The 27,147-nt window shown below is 39.9% G+C and overlaps 1 protein-coding gene across 1 annotated transcript in view; it reads right to left on the reverse strand.

Moving 5' to 3' along the window:
• Positions 1–26,470, reverse strand: part of asic1c (acid-sensing (proton-gated) ion channel 1c) — a 109,632-nt gene extending 83,162 nt beyond the window's left edge. Inside the window, exon 1 of the mRNA XM_054769067.1 lies at positions 25,044–26,470. Coding sequence (XP_054625042.1) covers positions 25,044–25,598 — 555 coding nt within the window. The 5' untranslated portion in view covers positions 25,599–26,470. The remainder of the gene's footprint in view (positions 1–25,043) is intronic.
• Positions 26,471–27,147: the final 677 nt, after the last annotated feature.

Below are 27,147 nucleotides of genomic sequence, written 5' to 3' on the forward strand. Positions count from 1 at the left end.
CGTAATGTGAAATGTTTTAGAACAGTGGTTCTCACCTGGTTTGGTTGGAAGACCCACCAATCACCCTTCAATGATAACCAGCGACCCGAATGGTGGACATGTTTTAACGCAAACGTAAATAAATATTATTTATATATTTTAATTTGAAACATAAAAAGACTGCTTGCAACAGCTACGTGGTTGCCTGGGGGCGCTAACCTATGATGCGTTGCGAGAAAATATTCTGCCATCTTCTTGCTCCGAGCATGTAAGCTGTGCCCCAGGTAGCACACGTATGAGCCTTGGCTAAGCACTGGATGTGTAATTTTGTTTAATGAAAAGACATTAAAGTGCAGTTTGAATTTAGGGTAGTGGAAAATAACTCGGCGTGCCAGCAACAAGTGATCAGTGATCAGTTCAGCAACAATACATTTTTATCCACAAACTCAACAACTATTTTTTTTTAAGTGTCTGAGGAGTTTTTATTACATGTTATATCTGGGGAGTTGAATCAGACAATTTTCACTTAGACCTGGATGAGAAGTTAAACAAGAAGTTAAAAATCAAGCGAGTCACTGATTGCACTTATTCAACACTCAGTAGGTAAGTTTTATAATAATAGGAGGACCATTTCTTTTGCAGACCACCCCTCTGGCTGGGTCAATAGCTCATATAGGGCATGGAACAATACCTATTGTACTTGGTAGCCTTCACTGTGGGCGGAGGTTCCTCAAAAAGCGCAACATGAGGTGTTGCTTTATGCACTGCGCTTCTCGAGCAGATAACTAGCTATCTAGCCGTGTGTCTGATGGACAGCACATTAAGTCCACGCTCGATGTCCTTCCCCTCCCACTCAAGCTTGACCAAGTCGCCCATAAACATGGCACGCACCTCGTGGAGGCGTGGATAGCAAGTGGATAGCACACACACAAGATCAATGTTCCCTCTAATTTTTCAAGTGTTTGAGCATTCCTTGAATAAGACGTGCACACTTATAGTGTCACACCCGTCCAAAACCTGAGAACTTGAGGTAGTCCAGCTTCCATTATGTAGTATTTTGTATATAAGTGGGTTCAAAACGACCGCAAGGTGTACTTCACAATGTAGCTTTTTTGTCAACCTCAGACAAAACCAGCCTAAGCCTAACTATCTCATCCAATTAATGATCTGAACCTTGTAGGAACCCCCTAGTTAATCGTTTAATTTTCCATTTTTTTCTGTTTACAATTTATTTTGATAGTTATGTACCCTGTTTTCCAAATTATTATGCAAATATTATTTTAGTATCAGAAACATACTTTTTTTGTTCTTCAATGAAATTCATGGATGGCATTGTGTCTTGGGGCTTTTTGGATTACTGACATCAATCTCGGACAAATGTCATAAATGCTGTAGTTTGCCAGGTGAGCATTATTAAGCATGCCAAAGATTTCAAGCAATTTGGGAAAGAAAAAGGATCTCTCTGCTGACAAAAAAGCATCAACTATTGCAATGCCTTGGACAAGGCATGAAAACATTCAATAATTCACAAAAACCTTCGTACGGTGAAGACATCTGTGGCTGATTCATATGACAGCCAGGATTGTGCTGATAAAGCATAATGAAAAAGGTTTCTGCCAGACAAATTTATCGAATCAAGAGAGCAACTGCTAAAAAGCCATTACAAAGCAGCAAACACGTATTTGAAGCTGCTTGTGCCGCTGAATTCCCATGAACCTGAAGGTGTAGGATCCTCCAGAAGCTTGCAGTTATGCATAAACCTATTACTTGGCCACCACTAACCAATACTCACAGGCAGAAATGGTTACAGTGGCCAATAAATACATGAAAAGTAATTTTCCAACAATCCTGTTTACTGATGAGGGTCGTGCAACCTTGGTAGTCCGGATGGATGAAGTAGAATATGGCCAGCATATCTCAACAAGGCTGATGTCAGCAAGGAGGTGGCTGACCACTTTCTTCCATGGTACAATATGAAGAACCATACCATCTGTAGCAAAATACCTTCACGCATGACAACGCACCATCTCATGATGCAAAGAATACCTACCTCTCTGTCATTGGCTGTTTTAGGCACAAAAGAAGAGACCTTCCCCTGACCTCAACCCAACTGAGAACCTATGGAGCATTGTCAATCAAAAAAAGGGTGAGAGGCAGATCACAACAAAACAGCAGCAGTGGGAGGCTATTCTGACATCTTGCACAGAAATTCAAGCAGAAGCAGTCCAAAAACTTCATTGTAAGAATTCATTGTAAGAATTGTGAAGGTTATATCAAAGAAGGGATTGTATATTAACATGTAAACAACTGTGAACCAGTGAAATGCTTTGAAACTCTGTTGTGCATAATAATAATGTGGAACGGTGCATTTTTATTTTGGAAAAAAATCATTGGGAGGTTTGTTCAATCACATTCAAATTGTACTCTTAAGGTACAAAGTACTCTTGAAAATTATGAAGACTGCAATTTATATTGACTGTTTAGCAAAATCAGAGTACAATATTTGCATAATAATTTGGAACACGGTTTATATTTTAATTTCCTTTCTGTTTTGCAACAGCCTGTTGTGGAACTAATTAATCCTGGAAACTTACTAGAAATTAATGCCATATTTATTGGACATGTTTACTTTTGTCTCAATAAAAAAATGTAATTAAAAAATGGCAACAGAAAAAAACAACCATCTTCCAGTCTCTTCAGCAAAACTTGGAAAAACATAGCGTGAAATTGTTATGTGTTTATTTTATTTACAGTTCATGTTGGATTTAACTTTGTGCGCTGCATAAATTTGCTGTGCGCTGAGAACGCTGGAGCAGTACGCGATTGCGCGAGCGTGCAGCTTAGAGGGAACATTGCACATTGAACATCGAGTTAGTAATTTCTTTTTTGGAGGCGGGGGCAAAGACCCCGCAACCCACTGAAAACGACTCCCCACCAGTTGAGAATCACTGTTTTAGAAGACATTAAACAAATTCATGTATTCATGGATGAATCCAGGCCCACAGATAGACTGTATTAAGTATAAAATGGTGAAGGAAAAAAAAAAGACGTTGAGATTCTCAATGTTCTGTACAGTTCCGTCTCCTGTATTTACTTTTTGGCCAAGGTAAATAAATCTTATTGGAGAGGACAACAAAGGCAGCATGACAACAGGGCGTTGCACAAAGTTGCACAGTTGCACAGTGACGCGTGATGATGTTTATGACGGTTGAGGCTCTGACTCATTATTATTTCTTATTTTATAAATGTTTTAACTGAACCTTTTATCTGTATACAAACTACATGCGACCTATTAGTCTTCAGGAAATGTTTTGATACTTTGTTGTAAAAGTCTGATTACCTTCTGTTGAGCTTGGCCATATAATCTTCCATCTTGGCAGTAAAATTCATTCATTCATTCAGGAGAGTATAAAAATATATTTAATGCATTTGACTTGCTGCTCTCCAGCTGGTGCATTGTCTAAAAATAACAAACAAAAAAAAACACTGGCTTTTCCTCTCTATAGAAGAACGGCAGTGACAAACACCTTCCAGCTCATGCATGCCACCACCCCTTCAGGATGAAGAGAGTACTGTAAGAGCCTCCCCGTATAACGTTTCTCTGGATTGTATTGTCTGATTAGCAAGAATAATGATGTCACACTTACATTAAAGACATTACAGAGACTGTAGAAAGTCATGGTGTATTATAAAATGTTTTTGCAAAAGGGGTTTTACTCAAGGAGAGACTGAGGTCAGCAAGAACATAGACCACTGCAGCAAAGAGGTGACTGTGGTGTATAACAGCACAGTATCCAGAGCTACTAGCATTTTCCTCTTGACCACAGTAAAACATTTTATTGGAGAGGAGACTGAGGGCAGTAAAAAACCATTGCAGCAAAGTGGAGACTGCGGAGCAAATATTACAGCATCCAGAGCTAGATGACTGCAGGAAAGAGGAGACTGTGGAGTATAACAGTACAACATCCAGAGCTACCAGCATTTATCTCTCGATCACAGTATGGGATTTTATTCAAGAGGACACTGAGGGCAGCAAGAGTACCTGCTTTAAGTGTCAATATTGAGTCATTTTTGACCCATTCTATCTTTGCAAAAATGTACAGATCCTTCATAGTAATGCAGACCTTTTTATTTGCCTCGTGAGTTTAGCGCTGTGTATTTAACTGCTGTTTACATCCCACCACGAGCTAACACTGCTAATGCACTAGGCCTCCTGCATGACATCATTGATAAACACGAGACCAAACACCCAGACGCTGTATTCATTATATCTGGCAATTTCAACCACTGTAACCTCAGGACTGTCCAAATATTACCAGCATGTGAGCTTTCCCACAAGGGAAAATAACATCCTAGACCATGTCTACAGCAACATGAAAGGTGCTTTGAAGGCTGTTCCAAGACCCCACTTTGGAAAGGCTGACCACATCTCTATATTCCCTTATCCAACATACAGACAACTTCTTAAAAAAGCTCCCCCTGTACGTACAGCAGTTAAAGTGTGGAATGAAGAAACTGATCAAGTACTTCAGGACTGCTTTGGCTGCACAAACTGGGATGTGTTTAAAACTGCAGCGGGGAGGGAAGATTGTACTGTTGATTTGGATGAATACGCTTCTGCTGTTACTGGCTACATTAGCACATGTATAGAGACTGTTAGCACCACCAAGTATTACAGAAAATACCCTAACCAAAAACAGTGGATGAACTGTGATGTAAGGGCTAAGCTACGTGCTCGTTCGACTGCATTTGTCATGGGCACCGCTGATGACTACAAAAAGGCCAGATATGACCTGAGGAGGTCCATACGGGAGGCCAAAAGACAGTACAGACAGAAGCTGGAGGGCTACTATTCCAGTTCTATGCCCGCTTTGACACCCAAACTCCTGATGAGCAGAGAGGGTGGCTGGACCTGGGGAGCACACAGGACTCACCTCTCATGGTGACATCAGCTGATGTGCGCAGGGTTCTAAACAAAACAAACCCACGAAAAGCAGCAGGGCCAGACAACATCTCAGGACGTGCACTTCGGGTTTGCTCATCAGAGCTAGCTGATGTGCTTGCTGACATATTTAACCTGTCGCTTGCACAAGCATCTGTACCGACCTGCTTTAAGTCCACCACCATAGTGCCCGTACCCAAGAAGAGCAACGTGACCTGCTTGAATGACTATCGCCCTATAGCACTCACTCCTATTGTTATGAAGTGCTTTGAAAGAATAGTCATGACCCACATCAAAAAGAGCATCCCGGCGGCAACTGTGGACCCTCTACAGTTTGCATATCGCCAGAACCGGTCCACAGATGATGCAGTCAACACTGCCATCCACACAGCCCTTTCTCACCTACAGGGCCAGGACACATACGTCAGAATGCTATTTATAGACTATAGCTCTGCTTTTAATACAGTCAGCCCCCACAAACTCACAAATAAGCTCCTCACACTTGGCCTGTCTCCCTCCCTCTGTAACTGGGTGTTTAACTTTCTCACAGGCAGGCCCCAGTCAGTCAGAGTCCACAACCGCACATCCAGCTCAAGAATTGTGAGCACTGGGACCCCACAGGGGTGTGTGCTGAGTCCGCTCCTCTACACGCTCTTCACCTACGATTGCGTGGCCTCCCAGAACAACATCAGCATCATTAAATTTGCGGATGACACTACAGTCATCGGACTGATCACTGGTGGTGTTGAAACATCATACAGAAGAGAGGTGGCGGACCTCATAGCTTGGTGTCGTGATAACAATCTCCTTCTCAATACAGATAAGACTAAAGAGATGATCATCGACCCAAGAACAAGGGAAAAGGAGCCGCATAGACCCCTGTTTATTGATGAGACTGAGGTGGAGAGGGTGAAAACCTTCAAGTTCCTTGGCACACACATCAGCGCGGACCTCACCTGGTCTCACAACACCCAACAAATTCTGAAGAAGTACCAAAGGAGACTGTACTTCCTGAGAAGACTGAGGAAATTTGGCATGTCCACCACAATCCTGAGTTGCTTCTACAGATGCACTATCAAAAGTGTCCTTACCGCCTCCATCACTGTTTGGTACGGTAACTGTACAACACGTGATAGGAAGGCACTCCAGCGGGTGATCAAGACCTCACAGAACATTGTTGGGGCAGCCCTCCCCTCACTGCAAGACATTTATAAATCTAGAGTCCTACGCAGAACACACAACCTCATCAAGGACAGCACACATCCACAACACTCATTATTCACACTCCTACCGTCAGGCAGACGCTACAGGAGTTTGAAGTCCAGGACCACAAGACTGGCAAACAGCTTTTACCCACAGGCCATCAGGCTTCTCAACGAAGCACTCGCACACGCCGCACGCAACACACGCACACACTCATAGCACTTTATTTATTTATTTATTTATTTATTTATTTGTATTATTTGCTTGTATTAATGTCTCTTCTGTTGTTGTTGCTTAATTTATTGGTATATATGTTTATGTGTTTATGTTTCTTATGTTCTTATTCTTTCTTGTGTTTCCTTTCTTTTCTTGGGAGTATGAACAGAATAAGATTTTCATTGCATGGTATAACTGCTGTTTTACCATGCACATGACAATAAAACTCTTGAATCTTGAATCTTGAATAGTTGTACATGATGCAACCCCCCTTGGATATTTCATAATTTAAAAAAATAATAGCTGAAGGGTAATAAATCGTCTATCAATCATATATCATATATCTATATCATATATCTATACTGTAAATTAATGCAGGTGGTCGATGCGTGTCAACTTCATGAGGTGCAGAGCAATAAAAAACAAATCTGTTGGTGAGAACCTTGGGAGAGCAGCAGAACAAATAATATACTGTATAAAGCATGCACGAGGTGATAGTGAGTTGCTTATGCCTAAGCAGCAGGACGTGGCTTAGCAGCAGAGGAAGCCTTATGTGTGTAAAATAAGTGCCACTGTGCTGACACGCGATCTTGTCTACAGGTTTGGGTTAATGTGACAATTGAGAGGTCACCTGCTGGGCTGCTCCATCAACTACAACACAGGCATTAAAAGAAGAAGCACTGAAGCCACCCAACTCCGGAAAGAAATGCTCCCCTGTGGCTGTTTCACACAGAGAGTCTACTAATAGACCTTATTGGCACATTTGAGGGATGGCAATGAAAACACAGAAGGAGACAACACAGATTTTCTTTGGCATTGTGGGGTACATAAATCACTTCAATGAAAACTGGATATTGTACATTACATGCAGCATTCTTTCGTGTAAGAGCAAAAGAAGGAAGGACCTTTACTTGAACGCAGTTTGTTTTCATACTGTCCTTGACATTTTTTTCATGATCTCTCATAAACAGACAATAAAATAAGCAGTATGTTGCCATAGAAAAAAGTGTGAATGTGCAGCAGCAGTGGCGGTTAGGATGGCACAAACTGTGCTGTCAAACAGACACAGCAGTGAGATAAGCACAAGTTAGAGAAAAAATGCAATCCAGATGAGTCACCGCTCCTCCTCCAATGTATCAGAGCAACACTCTTCAGGTAAGGTCAGTGCAATTACAGATAACAAACTTTGTCATTGTGTGTTTTGCTATCTCTTCCGGTTTGCAGTCCTGCCGAAATCCTCCCTCAGTGCACCCCGTCAAGGCCATCGGGAAGGAGTTTTAGCCCTCGTCTGAGTGAGAATCTTAACAAGGAGCATGGTGGTGATACTAGACACACACAGCACTATTCACTGTGCTTTCTCAATATTTGCAAGCCGGAACACCTACAGTGTGTGTATGTGTGTGTGTGTGGTTTGGACATCATTACAACCCACAGATAGCACGTACGTTTCCAGTCAAAAACCATTGTAATTGTACTCTTCGGAACTCAGCTCATTTGCATATCCAAGGAAACAGTCAAGGCTGCACATCCCAAATTGGCATGAGCACCCCACACTGCAACAAGCTAGCACCTTCGAAGACAACGACAACTAGCAAGCACAATGTACCACTGGTGAGAGTCAAGTCTCCAGTGAAACCATTCATTTATATCTTGCAGTACCAGAACAACAATGAAGCCCAGGCATGTGCACAGCCAAGATGAGTAGCTCCCTCTAAAACACAGACAGGAAATGCAAATTCTTCAAACACTAATAGTAAACCTGTTGCCGCTATCGGGTACTTAAAAGGTCACTGACATGATTTTTCAACTGTGCTTAAATACATTGTATATTGTCTGTAATATGTTCTATGTTGTTCTTTTTTTTTTTAAAGCTAACATTAAATGAGTAAAAATAACATTTTTGTACATGCTGTCTGCCATTTTGGGACTCAGCTTCTTAGACAGGTTGCGTTTCCCAAGTGACGTCAGCGAAGACACAGCCAGCGTAAACAAACATGAGAGAATGGATGAGATAGAAAATGTTTACAGTGATTATAGATTAAAGATTTGAGCGATGTGTCATTAGTTTTCAAGGAGGAAGATAGATCTGGAGATGAAAGGGAACCTGCAGAACATGGAATTAAGCCGTTTTTATTGGAACCACCGACAATGGGACTACTGTACATGGCTGATGCTGAGGTGTCCGACGACACACATATTGAGATGAAGATTGGTCGGCTTCAAACACAAAATGGTAAGTGTAAATTTTGACGCCTTTCTCTTCCTTTAGTCCTCTTGCTAGCTTCCTAGCATCAAAAATGCATTAATACTGTACTTGTAAAGGTGTCTGCTAATATGAGAGCCGTCGTCCCTACGCCAGAAAAATTTCCCAACTTGTAGTTTAACTGTAAACACAAACCACTGCTCGGCATGTATTTTTCAAATTGACCTGTTTTTAATATGACACCGATAAGCATTTTTTAGCACAGGTACTTTTGTTGCACACATACCATGTTTATTTGTTTATCACAGTGTTTTAGCCTTTTTCTACATCAACTGCATGTACTGTTTTTTGAAATGGCTAATTTTACTGCATTGTTTGAGCTCTTTACTCAACCCGTTCCATAACTTGATTCCACATACTGATATGCTAAAGGTTTGAAGTTCATATTTCTTCTCTCTTGTTGAGAAGAATTGTATTACATTTTTGGGTAGCAGGTTATTGTTTGCTTTATGCATAATTTCAGCTGTTTGAAAATTTACAAGATCAACAAATTTTAATAATTGTGATTTTAGGAATAAAGGGTTTGTGTGTTCTCTATAAGCGGCAGTATGGATTGTCCGAACTGATCTTTTTTATAGCATGGTCAGCAAGTGAAGTGTACTCAGGGCATTCAATCAATCGCAACTGGACTGTTCAGGTTGTCTTAAAAGACTTTTTGGCTCTCATCCGAGCAGGCTTCATCAGTTCGTGCTCAAAGACTAGTTGGGACACACACCAGTCAGACTAGATAGGACAGTTCTAGTCTACTTCATGCTCAAAGACTAGGTGGGACACACACCAGTCAGACTAAATAGGACAGCTTTGGTCTGAGAACTTAATGAATCAAATGCAAACGACATGTTCTTTACCACTTTTGTTATTCCTGTTAATGCAATTCATTTCATAACCTTCCATCTCACAATCCATGCCCTTGTCAGCATCAATCCAAGTTTCTGAGATTGCGATTACTTTGAAGGGTTCCTTGAGGTGACTCAAATATTGTCTGATGTTATATTTTGCGTACATGCTTCAGCTGTTTGTGGATAATAGTCAACTTATTGTCGATATTAAACCTATTATTGTATTGTTCCTCCGTGTAGTAACAACAGTCATTTCTGATGTGAGAAAAAAAGCGGATCTACTGTACATCTTTCTCCAATTACAGGTGTTTGTGTATTGGAAACCTTTTGGTTTCCAATACACAAACACAAACACAAACAAATGGGTTCCTAAATCCAGTGCTTCTTGTTGTTCAGTCCCTTGTGACGTGCTGATGTTGCCAAATTATAAGGAGTGTAATCCTTCCCTCTGCATTGCTCTTGTTTGTGAGTAGTGTTCCTTTTCCTTGTCGTCTTGGTGATATGATCTTTAGTATTTTTCCAGGTCCTTGATGTCTTTTACAACAACCACTCTGTCCACTAGTCCTCCATTTAACTTGATGTAAATTTTGCAGTTGGCAATCCAAGTGCCTTGGATCTTTAAATGTCAATGTCAGCGCTGCATTTTGTTACATGCTCATTCATGTACACGTTTGTTCTTTTCAGCTTCTTTCCCTGTGCCGTTTTGAATTTTCTGTTGGTAAACTTAACGATGATGACGGGTGTGGTGTTGTTTCTGCCATACAGTGGGATGCAAGTATCTATGGTGTGGATGTCTACGTCCTTTGAAAGAAAGTAGAAATTTGGCAATTTGTTGTTCAGTTGAAGCAACATCCATTTCATCTGGTTCTTCTTTGTTCCCGAATGCCCTGGCATACGACCTGGGCATAATTCGGAACCTCCAAAAAAATCACATTGTTCATTCTTGCATTCTGATCCATTTCACCAATTGTGTTCTTCATTTGCTCAGTGAGTTTTTTTTGCTTCATTATCTTCTTTAAGAGCGGCGCTTAAGGCATTATTATCCTGTAATCCCCTGATTTTACTTCGCTGTTCTATTTTCCTCCCTAAGGTGTTTAAGATCATCCCTCAGGTGTTTAACCTCCTCTTGAAGGCTGTCGTTCTGCTGTTTTACAGCTCCAATGTGTTTTTGCGGGTTTCTCAGCTCATGTCGTATTTGTGCTGCATATTGTGCAGCATTATCGATGATTTCCTGCTGTAGCGCATTCATTTGTGCAATCAATAGCTTCTTCAAGCTGTTATATAGTGAGAGCTCCCCATAGGTCAACGGCTGAAACGGCGTACATGTCGCCCCGTCTTCCTGCTTCTTGGGTGGCCCCATAGCTGTTAGCAGCTCTGTTGGTGGTAGCATTCTTTGCAGGGGTGGCCTTTCCGGGTTATCTGGACCCAAGCTCTCCGCGCCTGAATCAAATTGTATTTTTCACGGCCAACCTCCTTGAGCTTTAGCAGTTAGCTGGTTAGTTTGCCTTGCTAATGGCTGTCGGCGCTTATAATTAGTTTATTTCGGGTAGCAAGAGCGGAGCTCTTGCCATGAACGTCCTTTCCGGTAAATCATTTGGGCATTAATGTAGAAGACCCTTAACAGTGATATTAAATTAACCTGGACATCCGTCAGTGTTGTTAAACATACTTTTTTTGTTTAACATTGATACACTAGGTCAAGAGTGCCTCCTTCTGTATGTTGAAATAATCACCACTTGACCAGTTGACAGCACAGAGATCCATAGAATAATAAACACAGACAAACTATAGGACCACAAACAGAGAAGCTGGAAGTGTGCCTGGCGTACAGCCATTCACATTAACAGCATCTGATCAAGTCTCACAGACGAGCGCCATGGCAACAGAGAAAGCCAAGGTAACAAGGGACCACAGCGGATTGTGCTCTCTTTACAGATTCAACATCTTCACATCAAATAGTAAAAAAAGGGAGGAAAAAAATGGTATCTAACCTGTGTGAAGACATCAAACACAAGTACAGGATCTCATAAAAAAGTAAATTAACACGACAACAAATATGTCTTTGTTTGCTTTCATGTGATTAAACAGACTTTAAAAGTCTATGGTATGAAAGAGGACTTTAGCTGGAACAAACAACGTCACACAATAAATTCTGGTGCAATGAGCATTCAAATGAACAATTTGCTCCATCAATTAGGTGTGGAAGGGATTCCAAAAAAAAACGGGCATGGCGCTTTTGAGATAATACACTTCATGAAGTCAATATTTGTAATCCTAAGGACGTACTGGTTTAAAGCGATTTGTCTTATATTGATGAAAAAACGGTCAGAGTGGGTAACTGGAGGCAATAGACAGGATGAGAGATTTGTTTAATTTTATGTACTCCTAGATTCAAATCAATACCACAATATTACTCCCGAAAAGGTGATCACCTCCTCTCAATTGCTGCATATTGTGCAACTGAGCACACAAATAATAAAATGTGTTCCCTACTGTTCCCCAGCCACCGAGCTGCTGGGGCAACTTTCAGGCACAATGATAAAAAAGTTTACTTTTTTTTTTTTTTTTTTTTTTAAATAACTACATCAAATGTTATGAAAATGCATATCAATTTTGGAAATATGGGCCATTATTTTATTTAAAAAAATAATGCCTATTTAAAAATCTCACAGATTTTGCATGTTTATGTTGTTTTGTTTCATTGTATTTCGGAGAGCGCCGACCCATCCCTGTTTGTTTGACGGTCCTTGAAGGCACCAAGCCATTTGCGTGTGCTAACTTTCTCCCACGCTGCACAGAATTTATTTTTACTGTATTCTTTCCGCTTTTCTTTTACCTCATATTTGGCCCCAAATGCTGATATTTTGTGGGAATGCATAAAGGTAAGGTTTGATGACGTTATAATCTTCTCTCTGAAAAACAAGCTCCAGACTCGTACTGGAGGTTTGTGGGGACACGACCCGGTCCGTGTGTCAAAAGAAGTTGGGGATTACTGCCCTATGGTACCTGAAAGAGAGGCAGACAGGAAGTGATGTCGGGGGTTCAGAGTAGAGTTTCCGCTTTGCGTGGGTAATGGCTGCAAAAGTAGCCCATGCTTTTATTAAGGATTATTGTGCCTGTTGTGAGATAACAAAAAAATTATAAAAACCTGCAATAAAAGCCTGTTTTTCCTGCGATCAAGTCTAATCCTTGCATGTCTAACCGAACATTACTGTAACATTTCTGACACTTAGTGACCATTGTAGAGTACTACATTTCATCAGCATCTTTGAATGAGTCTTTTGAATGCCTTATATTTGTATTTTATGGTTATGGTTTAATTTATTTGAACATGCATACAAGTTACATTGGAATGCATCACATATTACAATTCACAGTTCCAAAAGGAGTAGGAAGAAGCAAAGCTTTAATCCTACCCCCCCATCCGTTTTACATCAATTGCAATAAATTTGTTCACTTCTTGTATTCCAAATGCACTCTTTGCTGGTTTAAAACACATAGGAAAATGATAAGGTAATGTAATAATGTGGTAAAATAGAGTTCTTGTCACCGTAAGTATTTCATATGACAATCATCATTAATAAGTATGAAATATACATAACAGAACATAGGTGGATAATGGGTGAGTACTGACAATCAACTCACAAGAATAAAGATAGTAATAAGTGCAGTAGTGATTAGACAGTTTATGATAATGCAGGCGTATCCAACTTCCAGCACTATTAAAACTACTTTGACAAAAAGAAAGTAGAGGTGAGCAAACTGTGTTTTATTTGACTGCCAACATTTACATTGTACTTCATTTACAAAGCACATCTCCACTCAGTGTGCTCATTGTCTTTATGCTATTTTGTGCTCTTTTGTCATTAGATACAGGCATCATGTCTGAATTGAACAATTATAATAAATACTAAGAGTTGAAGCAAATATTCTTTGGTGAGCTACTCAGCTGATCAGACAGCCAGCTACTGGTAGTTCACAAGCTACCTATTAAAATCCCATAATAGCGTCACTATTGTTAAAGCTGGACACACTACGTGTTTATGTTGAACAACTTAGACACACAACTAGGGTTTTGAAAACAAGATATAATTACTATAATGGTGACAAGACATAATTATTATAATGGTGACAGCAGAGCAAGGTTGTTAAGTGCACTTTAAAAAAGTAAGTTAGCACGTACTCCATCAACGTGTCAGCTATTTTAATTTCCCTGCAGGACAAAAACGAGCTCCGAACGAACCGCATTGCTTGTTTGTTTTAAACACAAAATGTCACTGTGGTGGGGAAAAAAAAAAAACAGTCACATTTGGACCAGAGAGACAGTAGAGCCAGGCAAAATGTGAAAACAAGAAAACAAAGATGGTAGAATAGTCAAACTTCAATGTGAGTCAAATGTGAGTCACACACGCTGGCATCCATAGGCTTAGACTGTGACAAGCTGTCGTCTGAGTACATGAAAAAAGTATTCGCAATGTCTTATACTTTAGTCGCAAAATGCGACCATTTAGTTGCAGCCTGGAGCCCTGGAATTAATAACTATTCAGAACATGAAGCCATCTGAATCTATTTTACCAGGAGACATTTTTTATTTGTGAGCTTTTATTGTGTTGCAGTACTTTAGTGGAAAAGGCACTTGTGCAAATAAAGGCTCAAAATGTGACACCAACAAATGCAAATGTGTTTGAACAACAATAGCAAAATCTATCTGATGGTGCAGAACGACAAGTCAAAAACTACATTAACCTTTTGGATGGATGTGTTGTATCTCAGTAGGTGTTAGGGCTGAGACGGATACTCGTTTTAGACGAGTATCTGTTACGGATAATGCATTTTTTCCGAGTGCGAGCATGAAACGAGTACAGCTCATCATTATCCGTACTTGTGCTGAAGGAAAATCCTCATTGGGTAACTACTTGTATTCACTCTTGCTCGACCGCTCCTCCCCGGAGAGGATCGGTGCCTCAATCTTTCACACACAAACAGTGGCTTGAGTTCAGCTCACATTGCTCGGATTAGTATTCAGTTTTCCTCAGCCCGCCTCTATTTCGGTTTGTATGATATTTAAAGTTAGTTGGTAAACTTGTTTCCTAACGTACGTGGTGCATTTGACAAGACAGAGCTGTAAACGGCTCGTGTTGCGTCGGTCACATCCTGTGTTTTTTTTCCCCCCCGTCTGCTTGCTTCTAATTTAGCTGGTGATATAAAGTCAGTTGGAAAACTTTGCACAAGCTGACAGATTATTTCCCTGTTTGCATGAATCACCAACTTCACACAGATCATTAAAAAATAATTAAATAACACATACACAGTACACATATAGCTGGATAATAAACAATAAATATACAGTAGCTACTTCTGATCCATGTCAATTTCGGACTTAAAATAATGTACCAATTTAAGCCCCACCCATTTCCAGTTAAACCACGACCACTTCCAGTTTATACTCCGCCCACTCCGAGTACAGCTACGGATACAGACACTAAGATGGGTGAAGAGATTCAGATACAGATAGTGGTGTACTCGCTCATCTTTTGTAGGTGTGCCTTCCACTAGTAAACTTTATCACTGAAACTCAAATGTATCTTGAAAAGGACTGGTTAGGTTTTTACCCACTGTATAAATTAGCGTTGAGAGATAAATTATAATAGGCTTTTTAGGATTAATATTCTGTTTTTGAAGACAGCAGTTGTGAATTCAGCTGTGGTTTATCACCAACAAAAATATGCACCCTCAGGTAAAAAGTAATTATTGGAAGGGTAATTGCTTAAGTAATAACCTTTCACACAAATTTGTACTTCTGACCACGCAGAAACGCAAGAATAATTATTCCAAACAATGACCGAGACTGATGCCATCACTACAAATTTGACTCATAATTAACTGGTCATTTGAACTTGTATACTGGATATTTTAAATAATGACACGGTATGCAGGAAAAACACATTTTTAACTAGTACAGTAACTCTGAAGCAACAAGCTCAAACAATATACTTCTACTTGTAATAGATCCCAATCATAGTAACACAAATGAGAAATATGTGGCTGACACCTATTTTTTAAGGTTTTTCACAATAAACAAGTAAAGTATTCCCAGCGTTAATGTAATTTGCATCACATTGTGTCAAACTGTGATGTGTGTTTACTCTGCCAACTCATTATTACAACCTGCTTTGGATATCAGCCACACTGTGTATCACTGCTGATGTACAGTACTTTTTACACTGCAGTCTACCATCCCTAATCATTGCTTACACATGCGACTTTCAGAAATTAGTCAGAAAAAGCATAGTTTAAGCGAAGTTCTTTGGTAGGAACTATCGTCGGTGGGAGAAAGATAGTTGTCTTTGTAGTACAACGAAGGTGTGTAACGGTAGGCCATAATCATTATTTGGTATGTACCTCGCTTATAAGGTTCGGTTCATGTGCAGTACAGAAAGGGAAAAAATACAAACCATAAACTGCTTAGATTTGTGTAAACAGCAATGATTTCTGAAGTCTTAATTCCAGATAATAAAATAATCATTCAAAGTTTCTTATTCCCTAAACGTGCAATTTACTTCAATGTAACCTTGTGTGCGTGTTTGTTACCATAAAGTGCATCATTAATACTACATGTTCCCAATCTCTACTGAACAATGCTGGCACATTGCTTTTGTCTTATCCACTTGTCTTTGTCCGTTTACATGTTTCACCAGGAAGGCCAAGTGTTCACAAACAGGAGACTTTAACAGTGAGAGAGGGTTTTCAAAGTCTGACTTCTCCCTGGCACTATCGCAAGCCATGACTCTTACTAGCCGAAAGGCTAGGAAGCACTGTATTGGACTATAGCCAGTTACACTTCATGTGTACTGTGCAGGAACGCCTCTGTATCGTACAGAATGTTCCATTATGAAAAATCTGATTACAAATACTGTATATGTGCCATTACATCCCTATTAGAAAGGCACATTTAAAAACCCCAATCGCTTACACATGTTAGCAGCACTAGCATGCTAGGTCTTAGCATGTTAGCTTTTCTTTTTTTTCAAAGATAAAAACATACATAGACACTGTTTTCAGGTTGTTCGTATGCTAGCTATTAGCATGTTAGCATTTTTGCTATTGTAAAATGTATAAACCTATACACACAGTGTTTTCATATTTAATGTTAACAAGCTAACAATTAGCACGTCAGCAGTGCTAATATGCAAATGTTAGCATATAAGCCATTTTTATATGTCTCAACCTACATACACATTACAAGAGTAAATGCTATTATGCTAGATGTTAGCATGCAGCTAGCATGTTAGTATTATTAGCATGCTAAGATTAGCATGTTACCTTTTTGTTATTTTCAAATGTTATAACCTTACTGTTTTAATGTTTGGTGTTAGCATGCTAACAGCTAGCATGTTAACAATACTAGCATGCTAAAATTAGCATATCAGATTTTTTTGATCTTTTCAGAAGTATACTTACATAGACGGGTTTTTGTGTTAGGTGCTAGCATGCTAACAGTTTGAATGTTAGCAATGCTAGTATGCTATTATTACCATTTTAGCATTTTAGTCATTTCTTTAGGTATTTATCTTACAGTGACACTTGGCGCTATCATGCTAAGTGTTTACATGCTTATAGTTAGTACGCTAACTACAGCATTTCAGTCCGGTGTCAGCTCGTCAGAGCTAGGTGTTAGCATGCTAGCTGCAGCATTTTAGTCCGGTGTCAGCTCATCAGGGCTAAGTGTTAGCATGCTAGCTGCAGCATTTCAGTTCAGCAGCACCATCCCCGGCATTCATTTCTTTCTTTCTTTCTTTCTCCCAAAATTGCACATTTCTGGTTGTCTTATGGCATTTCAATTTGGTTTCTTTTTGCAAATTGGTGAATGGTACATGTTGAATACAGGAAGTGAACAAACAAATGTATTAGCAATTGATGTGAAACGGATTATGATTATGATTAAATATTGATTAAATAAGCTTTGCTTCTTCCTAATCCTTTTTGGACATGTGGAACTGTGAATTACAACACGTGATGTATTCCATTATAACCTGTATGCATGTTCAAAATAAAATTAAACCATTATCAATACCAATTAAGTATTTTAGAGCATAAAAATGACTAAATGAACAAAAATACAAATATAAGGCATTCAGAAGACGCATTCAAAGACGTAATATGTAGTATTGTACACAGGTTACTAGGTCTCAGTAAAGTTACACTGATGAGACAATAGCCACCACAGGAAGTGCGCTGTCCAGAAAAAAACAAGGAACTCCTCCTGCTAACATCTCAGTCTATGTTATATCTTTATGTATTTATGTATTTATGTATCTTTATATATTTATGTCTTATTTTCTGTTATTATGTCTACAATGTATATTGGGTAATACAAGTGTAAAGGTGACTATAGGGCTGCTATATAATGTCTAGAGGGCTCTAATTGTCATGCTCTGTTGTGCTACTCTGCTGCTGCCTGTCTGTGATTGGCTGCAGTGCACTGCCGGGACGCCTGGGAGGAGCCACCTGAGCACACCTGCAGCCAATTTCCCAGCCACTTCCTAAGCAGCACGCACCTGTCTAATCATTGCCAGATTGTTCCTTGCTACTCACCGGTTCCATGTTCATGTCTGCTTCTTGTAGTTCTCGGCCCGTGCTAACTTTCTGGTCACTCCGTGCTTTGCGAGTATTGTTCCCTGCTTGGCTATTCCAGCAGCGTGATTTTCTGTTGTGCTTTTGCTATCTACGTCCTGCTCGTTTTCGTAGTGATTTTTCGTTCTTGTTTTGCAAGCCTCGTAGTACCGCTGTGCATTTTTGTTTTGTATTTTTTCCCTGCTAGTACGTGTAAGCAGCACCTTTTAGTTTTGTATATACTTTCCCGTGGTGTGCCCGGTGTTTACTGTTGTACTTTACCTTTTGTGTTTTTCTCCCCATGTGTCACTTTTTGTTAATGAACTTTTATTACACGGCCTGTCTCTCCTCTGCTATTTGGGATCCAGCACATTGGCCAAGGCCAATCCTGACACTAATAATGTTAAAAAACACATTTAGAAGGTCACAAACAGGTTGTCTGTGTCGAACTATGAATATATTCCATTTATAAATAAGGAATCCTACTTTGCAGAAATTCACTTGTGACGGTCGGAGCTGGAACCAATTAACAGTGATAAAGGAATTACTGTACCTATAAACAATCACTGCTGCTACAATGACAAAAATGTCAAATTAAAACCCAGATAAGATTTTCAGGGTCACTGTGGACAAAAAGCTTTCCAGATTTTATGAGCAGATTTGAACTCTGGTTCACTTTTGACTGGAAGGTTGAAGTTATAAATGAAATGTTCAAAAAATACATCTTAGTTTGGAGGGTACTAAACATTTTTAGTGTGCTGTAAAAGAAAGTGCATTTTAAAGTTGTATTTTAGGACCCAGGTGCGTCCATAACATGTCTGCTACAACTTGTTTAGGGTGATTTTAAATGGTTACTTTATTGAAATATACATTTTTTATAACGATTTTGCCGAACTCCCCGTATTGACCCCGAAAATAGTCTGAAAAGAACAGGTTGTCTTGTATTTGGGGTATACAGATTTGTACATACAAACCAACAATGTGACTTTACTCCAATGAGAGCTTTCTTCCTGTCACTCATACATATTATACTACTAGTATCCTGGAATGATGCCACAAATACCTCCTCGAAAAAAACATTTCAAAGGTTGGGCAAGTTGGCAAACAACAGACGCAAAGTTATGATGCTAATTTTAAGATAATGGTGGTCAATGAAGCACAGTCATCAAACATCTGTCAAGCAGCCAAGAAATACAGGCCACCCTTGTTCCACACCCGACCGCAATAAGTGAATTTCCGCCAAGTAGGATTCAATATTAATAAATGAAATATTTTCAAAGTTAGAGCATAGAAACCCTGTTTATGACTTTCTAAATACATTTTTTACCATTTTTTACCATTATTAGACCCTGCCTTTAACATGAAATAACACCCTATAGTCACCTTTACACTCCTATTATTCCTTGACGGCTGCCATTTTAAAACATAGAATGCTCCTGAGTAACTATTTAGCCTCCAATTTGTTTATTGTAAACAGAGTGGGGAAGAAGGACAAGGTAAGAAGCCAAAAACTTCCACACAGAATGGGAGGAGAACTTTTTTTCACTTTATCATGTCGGACATGCCATGGCTGACTCCATGCAGTGTGAAAGTAATCTAAGTCATGTCTCATCAATGTAACATTACTAACTAGTGCCTAGTGGCTAGAATACTACATATAACTTGCCTTTCAATGTTTTTTGACTAATAATAGTCCTTAGTCCACCTTTGAACCTGTGGTCATTTATTAATTAATTTCTGAAAGACTGTATTAAGATTGAGGGAGTGTGAACCACGACGGACGACTGGATATCTTTTTTTATGAAAACTGAAAACTGGTTAATTTTATCTGGGAAAAGAGGTGTCTTGAAAAAGAGGGGTTGCCCTATATTCGGGTCAATGTGGTAGTCCCTGGCATTAATAACAGAGGTTAGTATTCAGCCCTTGATATCCACCCTTTGCCATTCACACATTTTGATGATTGCATCCAAACTGCATCATCATCGTCTGTACTTAATGGAATTCTTCCTTCATTTATGCGAGGTCAAAGCTCATCACTCCCACCAGTCTTTTGCATTGTAAATCTTTTTCTCCTTATGTCTGTGGGGAAATTTGAATAATTAGATTTTTTTCTGTAGTAACCCTCTAAGTGTCAGTATACTGCCAGTGAATAATAATTGTGTGTATTGAAGGGAAAAAACGATAAAAAAGCCCCAATAAGGCGAGATTTACCCATTCAGTGCCTTTGGTGGGTTAGCGTGAGCAAATCAAGCGCTCTTTTCTGGGATGTGGACTGTTGTAACTTCCCCGATCTCACGTGGAAACAAAAATGGTGTCGATCGTGTGGGACTTCTCACTGTTTCAGAGGAAGTCATTTTGCCAAGTGCTCCAAATGCTGTGCAAACATTCCTCGATGAGGGAAAACAACACATCAATCCTTATCAGTCACCTGAAATGTCAGCATCGCTACGACGTCCGGGGCTCGGGACTTGTTCCTATCGCGTTTGAAAAGTGCAAAAAAGTTTGCCAGAGATGAACCAAGGAACTAAAGCAACCTGTGATTCCATCATGGAAATGATGGAGCTGGATGACCAGCCCTTAATCAAAGTTGAGGAAACCACATTTTGTCAGCCAGTAAAAACCCATTCAAGCCACATTTTTTACTTCTGAGCTGCCTTTAGTTTTTTTTTTAAAATGTTTTGTTAATAGTAGCGAGGTCATGATATTCGGTAAGGACAAATCTACAGGTCCAACTTTGAGTTGTTACCGTTCTTACCTCCAGGTGTGCACAAAATACAGTTCAATCTAAATTTAAAAAATGATATACAGTCGTCCCTCGTTTATCGTGGCTAATTGGTTCCAGTTCCAACCCTGATAAGATTCACTATTAATAAATTGATTATTTTGTAGTTAGAGCAAAGAAAACCGGTTTATGACTACCTAAATATGAACTTTGCCATTTTTAGAGTACTTTGGACATGAAATAATACTCTACAGTCGCATTTACACTCCTATTATTCTTTGTTTACAACACACTGCTCAACTGTAATGCGCAGTCTACGGGATCACTGCAGGGACACCAGAGACGGCTGCCGCTTTAAACATAGCACACTACCAAGCTAACTACTTAAACTCCAATTTATTTATTCTTAACTTGAGAAAGGGTTTCAAACGGAGTGAGGATGAACGACAAAGTCAGAAGCCAAAAATAACTTTATTTCACTATGTCATGTCAGGACATGCCATGGCTGACTCCATGCAGTGTGAAGGTAATGTAATACAAGGCCATGCCTCATCAATGCAACATTACTGATGCCTAGTATTGGTATTGGTTTTATTTATTTCGAACATGCATATGTCCGAAAAGGAGTAGGAAGAAGCAGAGCTTATTTAATCCTATCCCCTTTTTGTAGCACATCAATTGCTAATACATACATGTGTGTACATACACATACATATATATACACTTACATCTGCACCTACACAAGTACGCATATGTATACATATACAGTATACAGGTACACAAATGCTAAAAAAAAAAATAAATAAATAATATTTTTTTTCTTTTTTTTCCCCTCCTTTTCCTTTCCTTCTGTTTATCTGTTTATTCTGTCCTTCCTCTCCTGTTGATATCCACATCTTCTTTGGTTTTGCACTGCTGTATACAAGAGTTCCTTTTATTAACTATGCCAAGGTTATTGCAATTATGCTTATTGTCATAGTCATATGGTCTTTAATATGTTCCCAGATCGCTGATATCTTGGACAACAAGCACTCTTGCGACTCCTGGACCTCCTTTTAGTTTAATGTAGATTTTCCCGTTTGTGCTCCACGTGTTTTGAATCTTTCCTTGCTTCCTCAGGTCTCGTGCTTTCCTGGCGATGTCAGAATTGCGTTTTGTGAGATGCTCATTCATGTAGACGTTGGTGCCTCTTAGCTTCTTTCCCTGTTTCAGCAGTGCAGTTTTGGATTCCCTGTTGGTGAACTTAATGATGACAGGTGTGGTGTTGTTCCTGCCATGGAGTGGGACGCAAGTGTCAATACTGTTGACATCGACATCCACCTCCTTCGACTGTAGGAAGTTAAAAGGAAGTTAAATCTGTTGCTTTATTGAAGGAACATCTCTTGACTTGGGTGTGATTTGGAGCCCTGTGAGGACCACATCATTCATTCGTGCCATCTGATCCATCTCGTCAATGAAGTTTTTAATTTGCTCATTGATATTCTCCTTTGCTTCTTTCTCTCCCTCAAGGGTGGTGCAAAAGTCAGCATTATCCTTCAATAGTGCCTTGATATCATCCTGTAGAATGTTGATATCATTGCATAGTGCTGTATTTTCTTCCCTGGGGTCTTTAGCATCCTTAAGATCGGTACGTGAGGCGGCTTCCATATGGTTTATAGCATCCTTGAGAGCAGTGCGCAAGGCAGCGTTGTCTTCCAGTAATGCCCTGATGTCATCCTGCAGAACCTTAACATCCTTTTCTTTACGGTTTATGCGCAGAGCGCAAGGCAGCATTATCATTCAGCAGTACCTTAATGTCGTCCTGCAGAGCCTTGATATCTTCCATAGGGTATTTAACCTCCTTAAGAGCAGTGCTCAGGTCTGCAGTTTCATCTTGCAATTTCTTGACTTTTCTTAGTATTTTGATATACTTGTTCTGTGCTCTATTTTCTTCAGACTGTATCTCTACAGTTGAATGCAGCTTCTCAATTGCTTGCATTATTTGTGGTAGAGTGATCTCTCTACTCTCGAAGCTTCTATCAAAGGCTTCATTGCAGCTCTTGATAGCATTTTGCAACTCTTGGTATCTTGGACTAGCTAGGTATTCTGCCAATGTTTCCATGTCCACTTTGAATTCAGAGCCAGAATAATTTTCCTCTGCAAGTTCAGAGCCAGAATAATTTTCCTTTGTGTTTGACATTGTTGCTAAGCAACCTCTTTGAACTTCAGCAGTTAACTAGTTAGCTAGACTTGCTAGCAGTATCGATACTTGTATCTGTACCTCTCGACTATCCAAGTTAAAGTTGGAGGATTCAGCAAGCAGCACTGATCTTGTGTTCATGAAGTGTCGTCAGGAAAGCACCAAAATAGTTAAAATTTCCAGTTTCATCAACAGAGCTCCTGCCATACACATCCTTCCCGTCAAGAAAAAAAAAAAAAGTGACTAGAATACTTCCTTTAACTTGTCTTTCAATATTTTTTGACTAATAATATGCCATAGTCAACTAGCCGTCATTTATTTATTAATTATTTTTTTAAAAACACGACAGAGTGAGGGAGCGATGTAGCGAGGGACGACGAAAAAAAATATCGTGCATCCTTGGCATTATATTTTTCTTGTAATAAATCCACTAGGGCAGGGTTATGAAATAGTGTACTATTAGCGAGCAAAGCACTGTGTTTGAGATGACTGTACAACAGCATACAGCTGTAACCTTTCAGTATAATTGATATTGAATCTGAAGTTGAATTCTAGCTTAGAGAGATTGTATTTTCCAGTGATGTGACAGTACCCCATTAAAACCAGAATATATGTCATAGTGATGGATGGACACTAAGTTCAAAACCGGATGACGGTCCACACGTCAGTGGAAGTACAATAAGTAAAACCACTGACACCAGTTCAACTGCTGTGGAATGCTTTTCAATCAAGCTACACAACATACATTTTGGGTTTAGACTTCAGAATCTTTTTAATGAACGCTTGTAGGTCTTTTTGATTTATGTTATGAGTAGAATTTGAGAAAAACAAGCAAAAATACCAGACTTCCCAAACCAATAAAAAAAAACACCATTTGATTTATATTTGAAATGAAACTTAATGCATCATTAAAGATATACAATCAAAAAACAGCTGACTGACACTTTGGAACCAAGAATCATTTCATACAAGTCTGCCATATTTTTACAGGGTTTTAAAATAATTTAAAAAATGAGGAGGTTTCTATTGATTACTGAAGAAAGCCTGTAATAAACAAAGATCATAAATAAAGACAACAGTGGTTTAGTTGAAGAGGGTTTGTATTCAAACGACGACAGGAATTACAACTAATCAAATACAGAAAAAATACACGCAAAACAAAGAATGATTACACTTCTTATTTCTGCAACATGTAACTATAGTCAGTGTCTGATTGTTCCTGGTACACTGTTTGGTATACCAGTCACTGCGCATCAGTTAGGCTAACAACATTTCTACATGCCCAAGTAAACGTGAGGAGAACGTGGTCTTATGTGAGCATTTCGGCCACTTGATGAGCGCCGATTTCCTTTATCTTAGGGGCTTGCTGATCGGCAGATCCTTAAATATGAGACCGATGTTATCCACTGATCTTATCTACCTCGCACCCCTAGTTTTATGCAAATTGTGCAACACAGACTTAGCTTTTCACCAAAGCACTTAGCCTACGATATCACCTTAATGTCGGAGCACGGAGCTAATGCTAGCAAGCGGCATCGCCAGCCCAAAGTTGGCACAAAAGACGAAATAAGTTCGCCCAAGTCTGACAAATTAATGACACCAATGGAGAAATGCTTTTAAGACACTGAAAGGGCTAGAGTTTACAAAGGGTTAAATAAAACCAACTTGAATTTACAAGTGAAAGCCTTGTGAATATTGTCAGTTTAAAACGCTGCTTGGAATCATATTCCTATGTTGCACTTTGTTAAAAAATTGCCCCGTATTTGTGTATGTATTAGTCTGATGGATTTTTGGTTACATTTTGTTGTTAAAGTGCACTTATATGTCAACTTAATTATTCTATTTGAATTGAAAAACATTGCATATTATGTTGAATGTTGTTCAGTTCTGTTCTATTAAATATGAGATCACAATTAATCATTTACAGGGCCTCTAATTAATTAAATATTTTTAAATGAAGTCCCACCACCAGTTCAAACTTGAATCTATAATGTAAATCAACTACTTCAAAAGCTGTCCAACATGAGAATAACAGTGATCTAAAACCGCCATTCGGTAAGTATAAAGAAGAATGTAGTGACACTTACTGTAGTGAAGTTCACCGAGTAGCAATCGTCCCCTCGAAAGGTGCACTGCAGTAGCATGTCCCCAATGTCATGACCCGTGCGGTTATAGAAGTCAGTCATGTTGAACAGTTTGGGCTTGAAGTTCTGGAAGTTGGCCTTCTCCTTGAGAGCGGCTAGTACCTCTGGTTCCGCCAGGTGTGGGTTGGCTATTTGGTAGTTATTATTGAGCAGGGCGAGCAGCTCCCCCACGTGATATAGGTCGTTCTTGGTGATTTTAGAAAACCGGAACTCGTTGAGGTTACAGAAGGTGATGGCAGGAAAGGTGAGGTTTGTTGCTGCCACCTCGTCTAGCTTGGTGACATGAGGGTACTCCAGGTAGTAGGACACTCGGTCCATGCAAACCAGCAGCAATAAGCACAGTGAGCCGAGGAAGGAGAGAGTCCAGAGGAAACGTCGGAATGTCATGTGCCCGTAGGCGAATATGTGACTCATGCCATGTAGGGTGGATATCGTAGCAAAAGCTTGCAGGTTGGATGGCCGGGCGCTCGCAATGCTTTCCTCTGAGCTTTCTTTCATGGCTGTAGAGTGATGCTCAATACAGTTTCCCCGACGAACTTGAGCTAAGAGGCTTTGCTTAGCAACAGCGGCAGCACAACCCAAGCGGCAGTGTCGGTTACAATGACAACACCAATGGTCTCAAGTAATAGCTACATGAGGTGTGTGCAACACTTTTCTTCCCATCACAATTCACCTTCCGATGACTGTCAGCGGTTCCCTTGCTTTTTTATTATCTACAAAACAGTGTTCCACTCCCTGTTAAGCTGCCTTCTGTAGCGGAACCAAAGACAATGACAGTTCCAGAAACACCCACTTCTAGTCAAAGACTCTCGCTTCTTTTGTGGTGTGAAAAGGCAGAAGGAAGGAACAGATGGAAATGTAAAGAAAATGAGGGGGAGGACTGCAATGCAAAGGGGGCGCTAAGCCTCAGCAGTCAATGGGACCCTTCCTCCTGCAATGGGGAATGCCTCTACATCGCTGTGATGATGGAATGCAATGGTTTTATGAATGGGAGGTAATAAGCAGAGAAAGGGCTCACAAGTCCCTCGTTGCCTACTTCTCGTTTCTTCTGCTTCTTCTTCTTGTGTCCGGTGATGAAAAGGAGAGGGGTCACAGACCTCCAACCAGCCCGCCCCTGTGCTTGACAACCGGTGTTCACAGCATCCACACGGGATCTATACTTCCCTATTTGCACAAATCCTTAGTTAAGAGAGAGGACCACCTCTTGATGCTTTATGACCACCCCTGGCCGGTATAGCATCTAAAGCCGCTCGAGAGACCTCCAGCTTTACTCCTGCGAACATATAGATTTATATTCAGCTGTGTAGAGCCTTTCGCTCTGCTTTTTTCGCTTCCCTTGCTCTCCCACCGACACTCCCCCCTTTTCTTGCTCTCTCGCTCTCTGTCTCCCTCCTCCTCTTTAGTAGTCAGGATCCATCCCACTGCTGAATGGCTGCTTTGCTTGTGTGTCAGTGCTCACACACCAAGTCTCTCAATCTGGACACCACCTTGGCTGTGTGGTTGTTATCTATCGCATGCCAACAACATGTTTGTGCCACAGGTTTCCTATTTTGCATTCAAATTTCTTGAGCATAATACAGTACTCCTGGGGTAACATATTCCCATGTTGAAGCAGTTGGAAGCCTTGGCCTAATCCCAAGAGCCACTCAACACTTATTACAGCTGGCTTTGTGTCAATGGACAGCAAATTTCAGGCTCAAACAGTAACACAAGTGGGAATTTCATTCAGGTCAAAAATTCACGACGGCATTCTGCGAAACCTTTTCATTCCTCCCAAGACCACGCATTTAATTCATTGGCAACCCCGGGCATGTAGAATCAACATAACAATAGGTGAACTGTCAAGGATATGACCACAGTCCTTAGGGGAGTAAATCAATATTCTGTCCTGGTAACCAAGTGCATGGACCATAGCAACCGCTACATATGCGATTGCAGTTTACCTGCAAAATTCATTTCACGTCAAAAGCCTCAGATTATTCATAAGAAAATCCTATATGGTCACACTGCTGAAAATATAACATCATGTTGAATGCATATGCTAGTA

The sequence above is a fragment of the Dunckerocampus dactyliophorus genome, chromosome 2 (assembly GCF_027744805.1).
Source record: "Dunckerocampus dactyliophorus isolate RoL2022-P2 chromosome 2, RoL_Ddac_1.1, whole genome shotgun sequence".
In the NCBI taxonomy this organism is placed as follows: Eukaryota; Metazoa; Chordata; class Actinopteri; order Syngnathiformes; family Syngnathidae; genus Dunckerocampus; species Dunckerocampus dactyliophorus.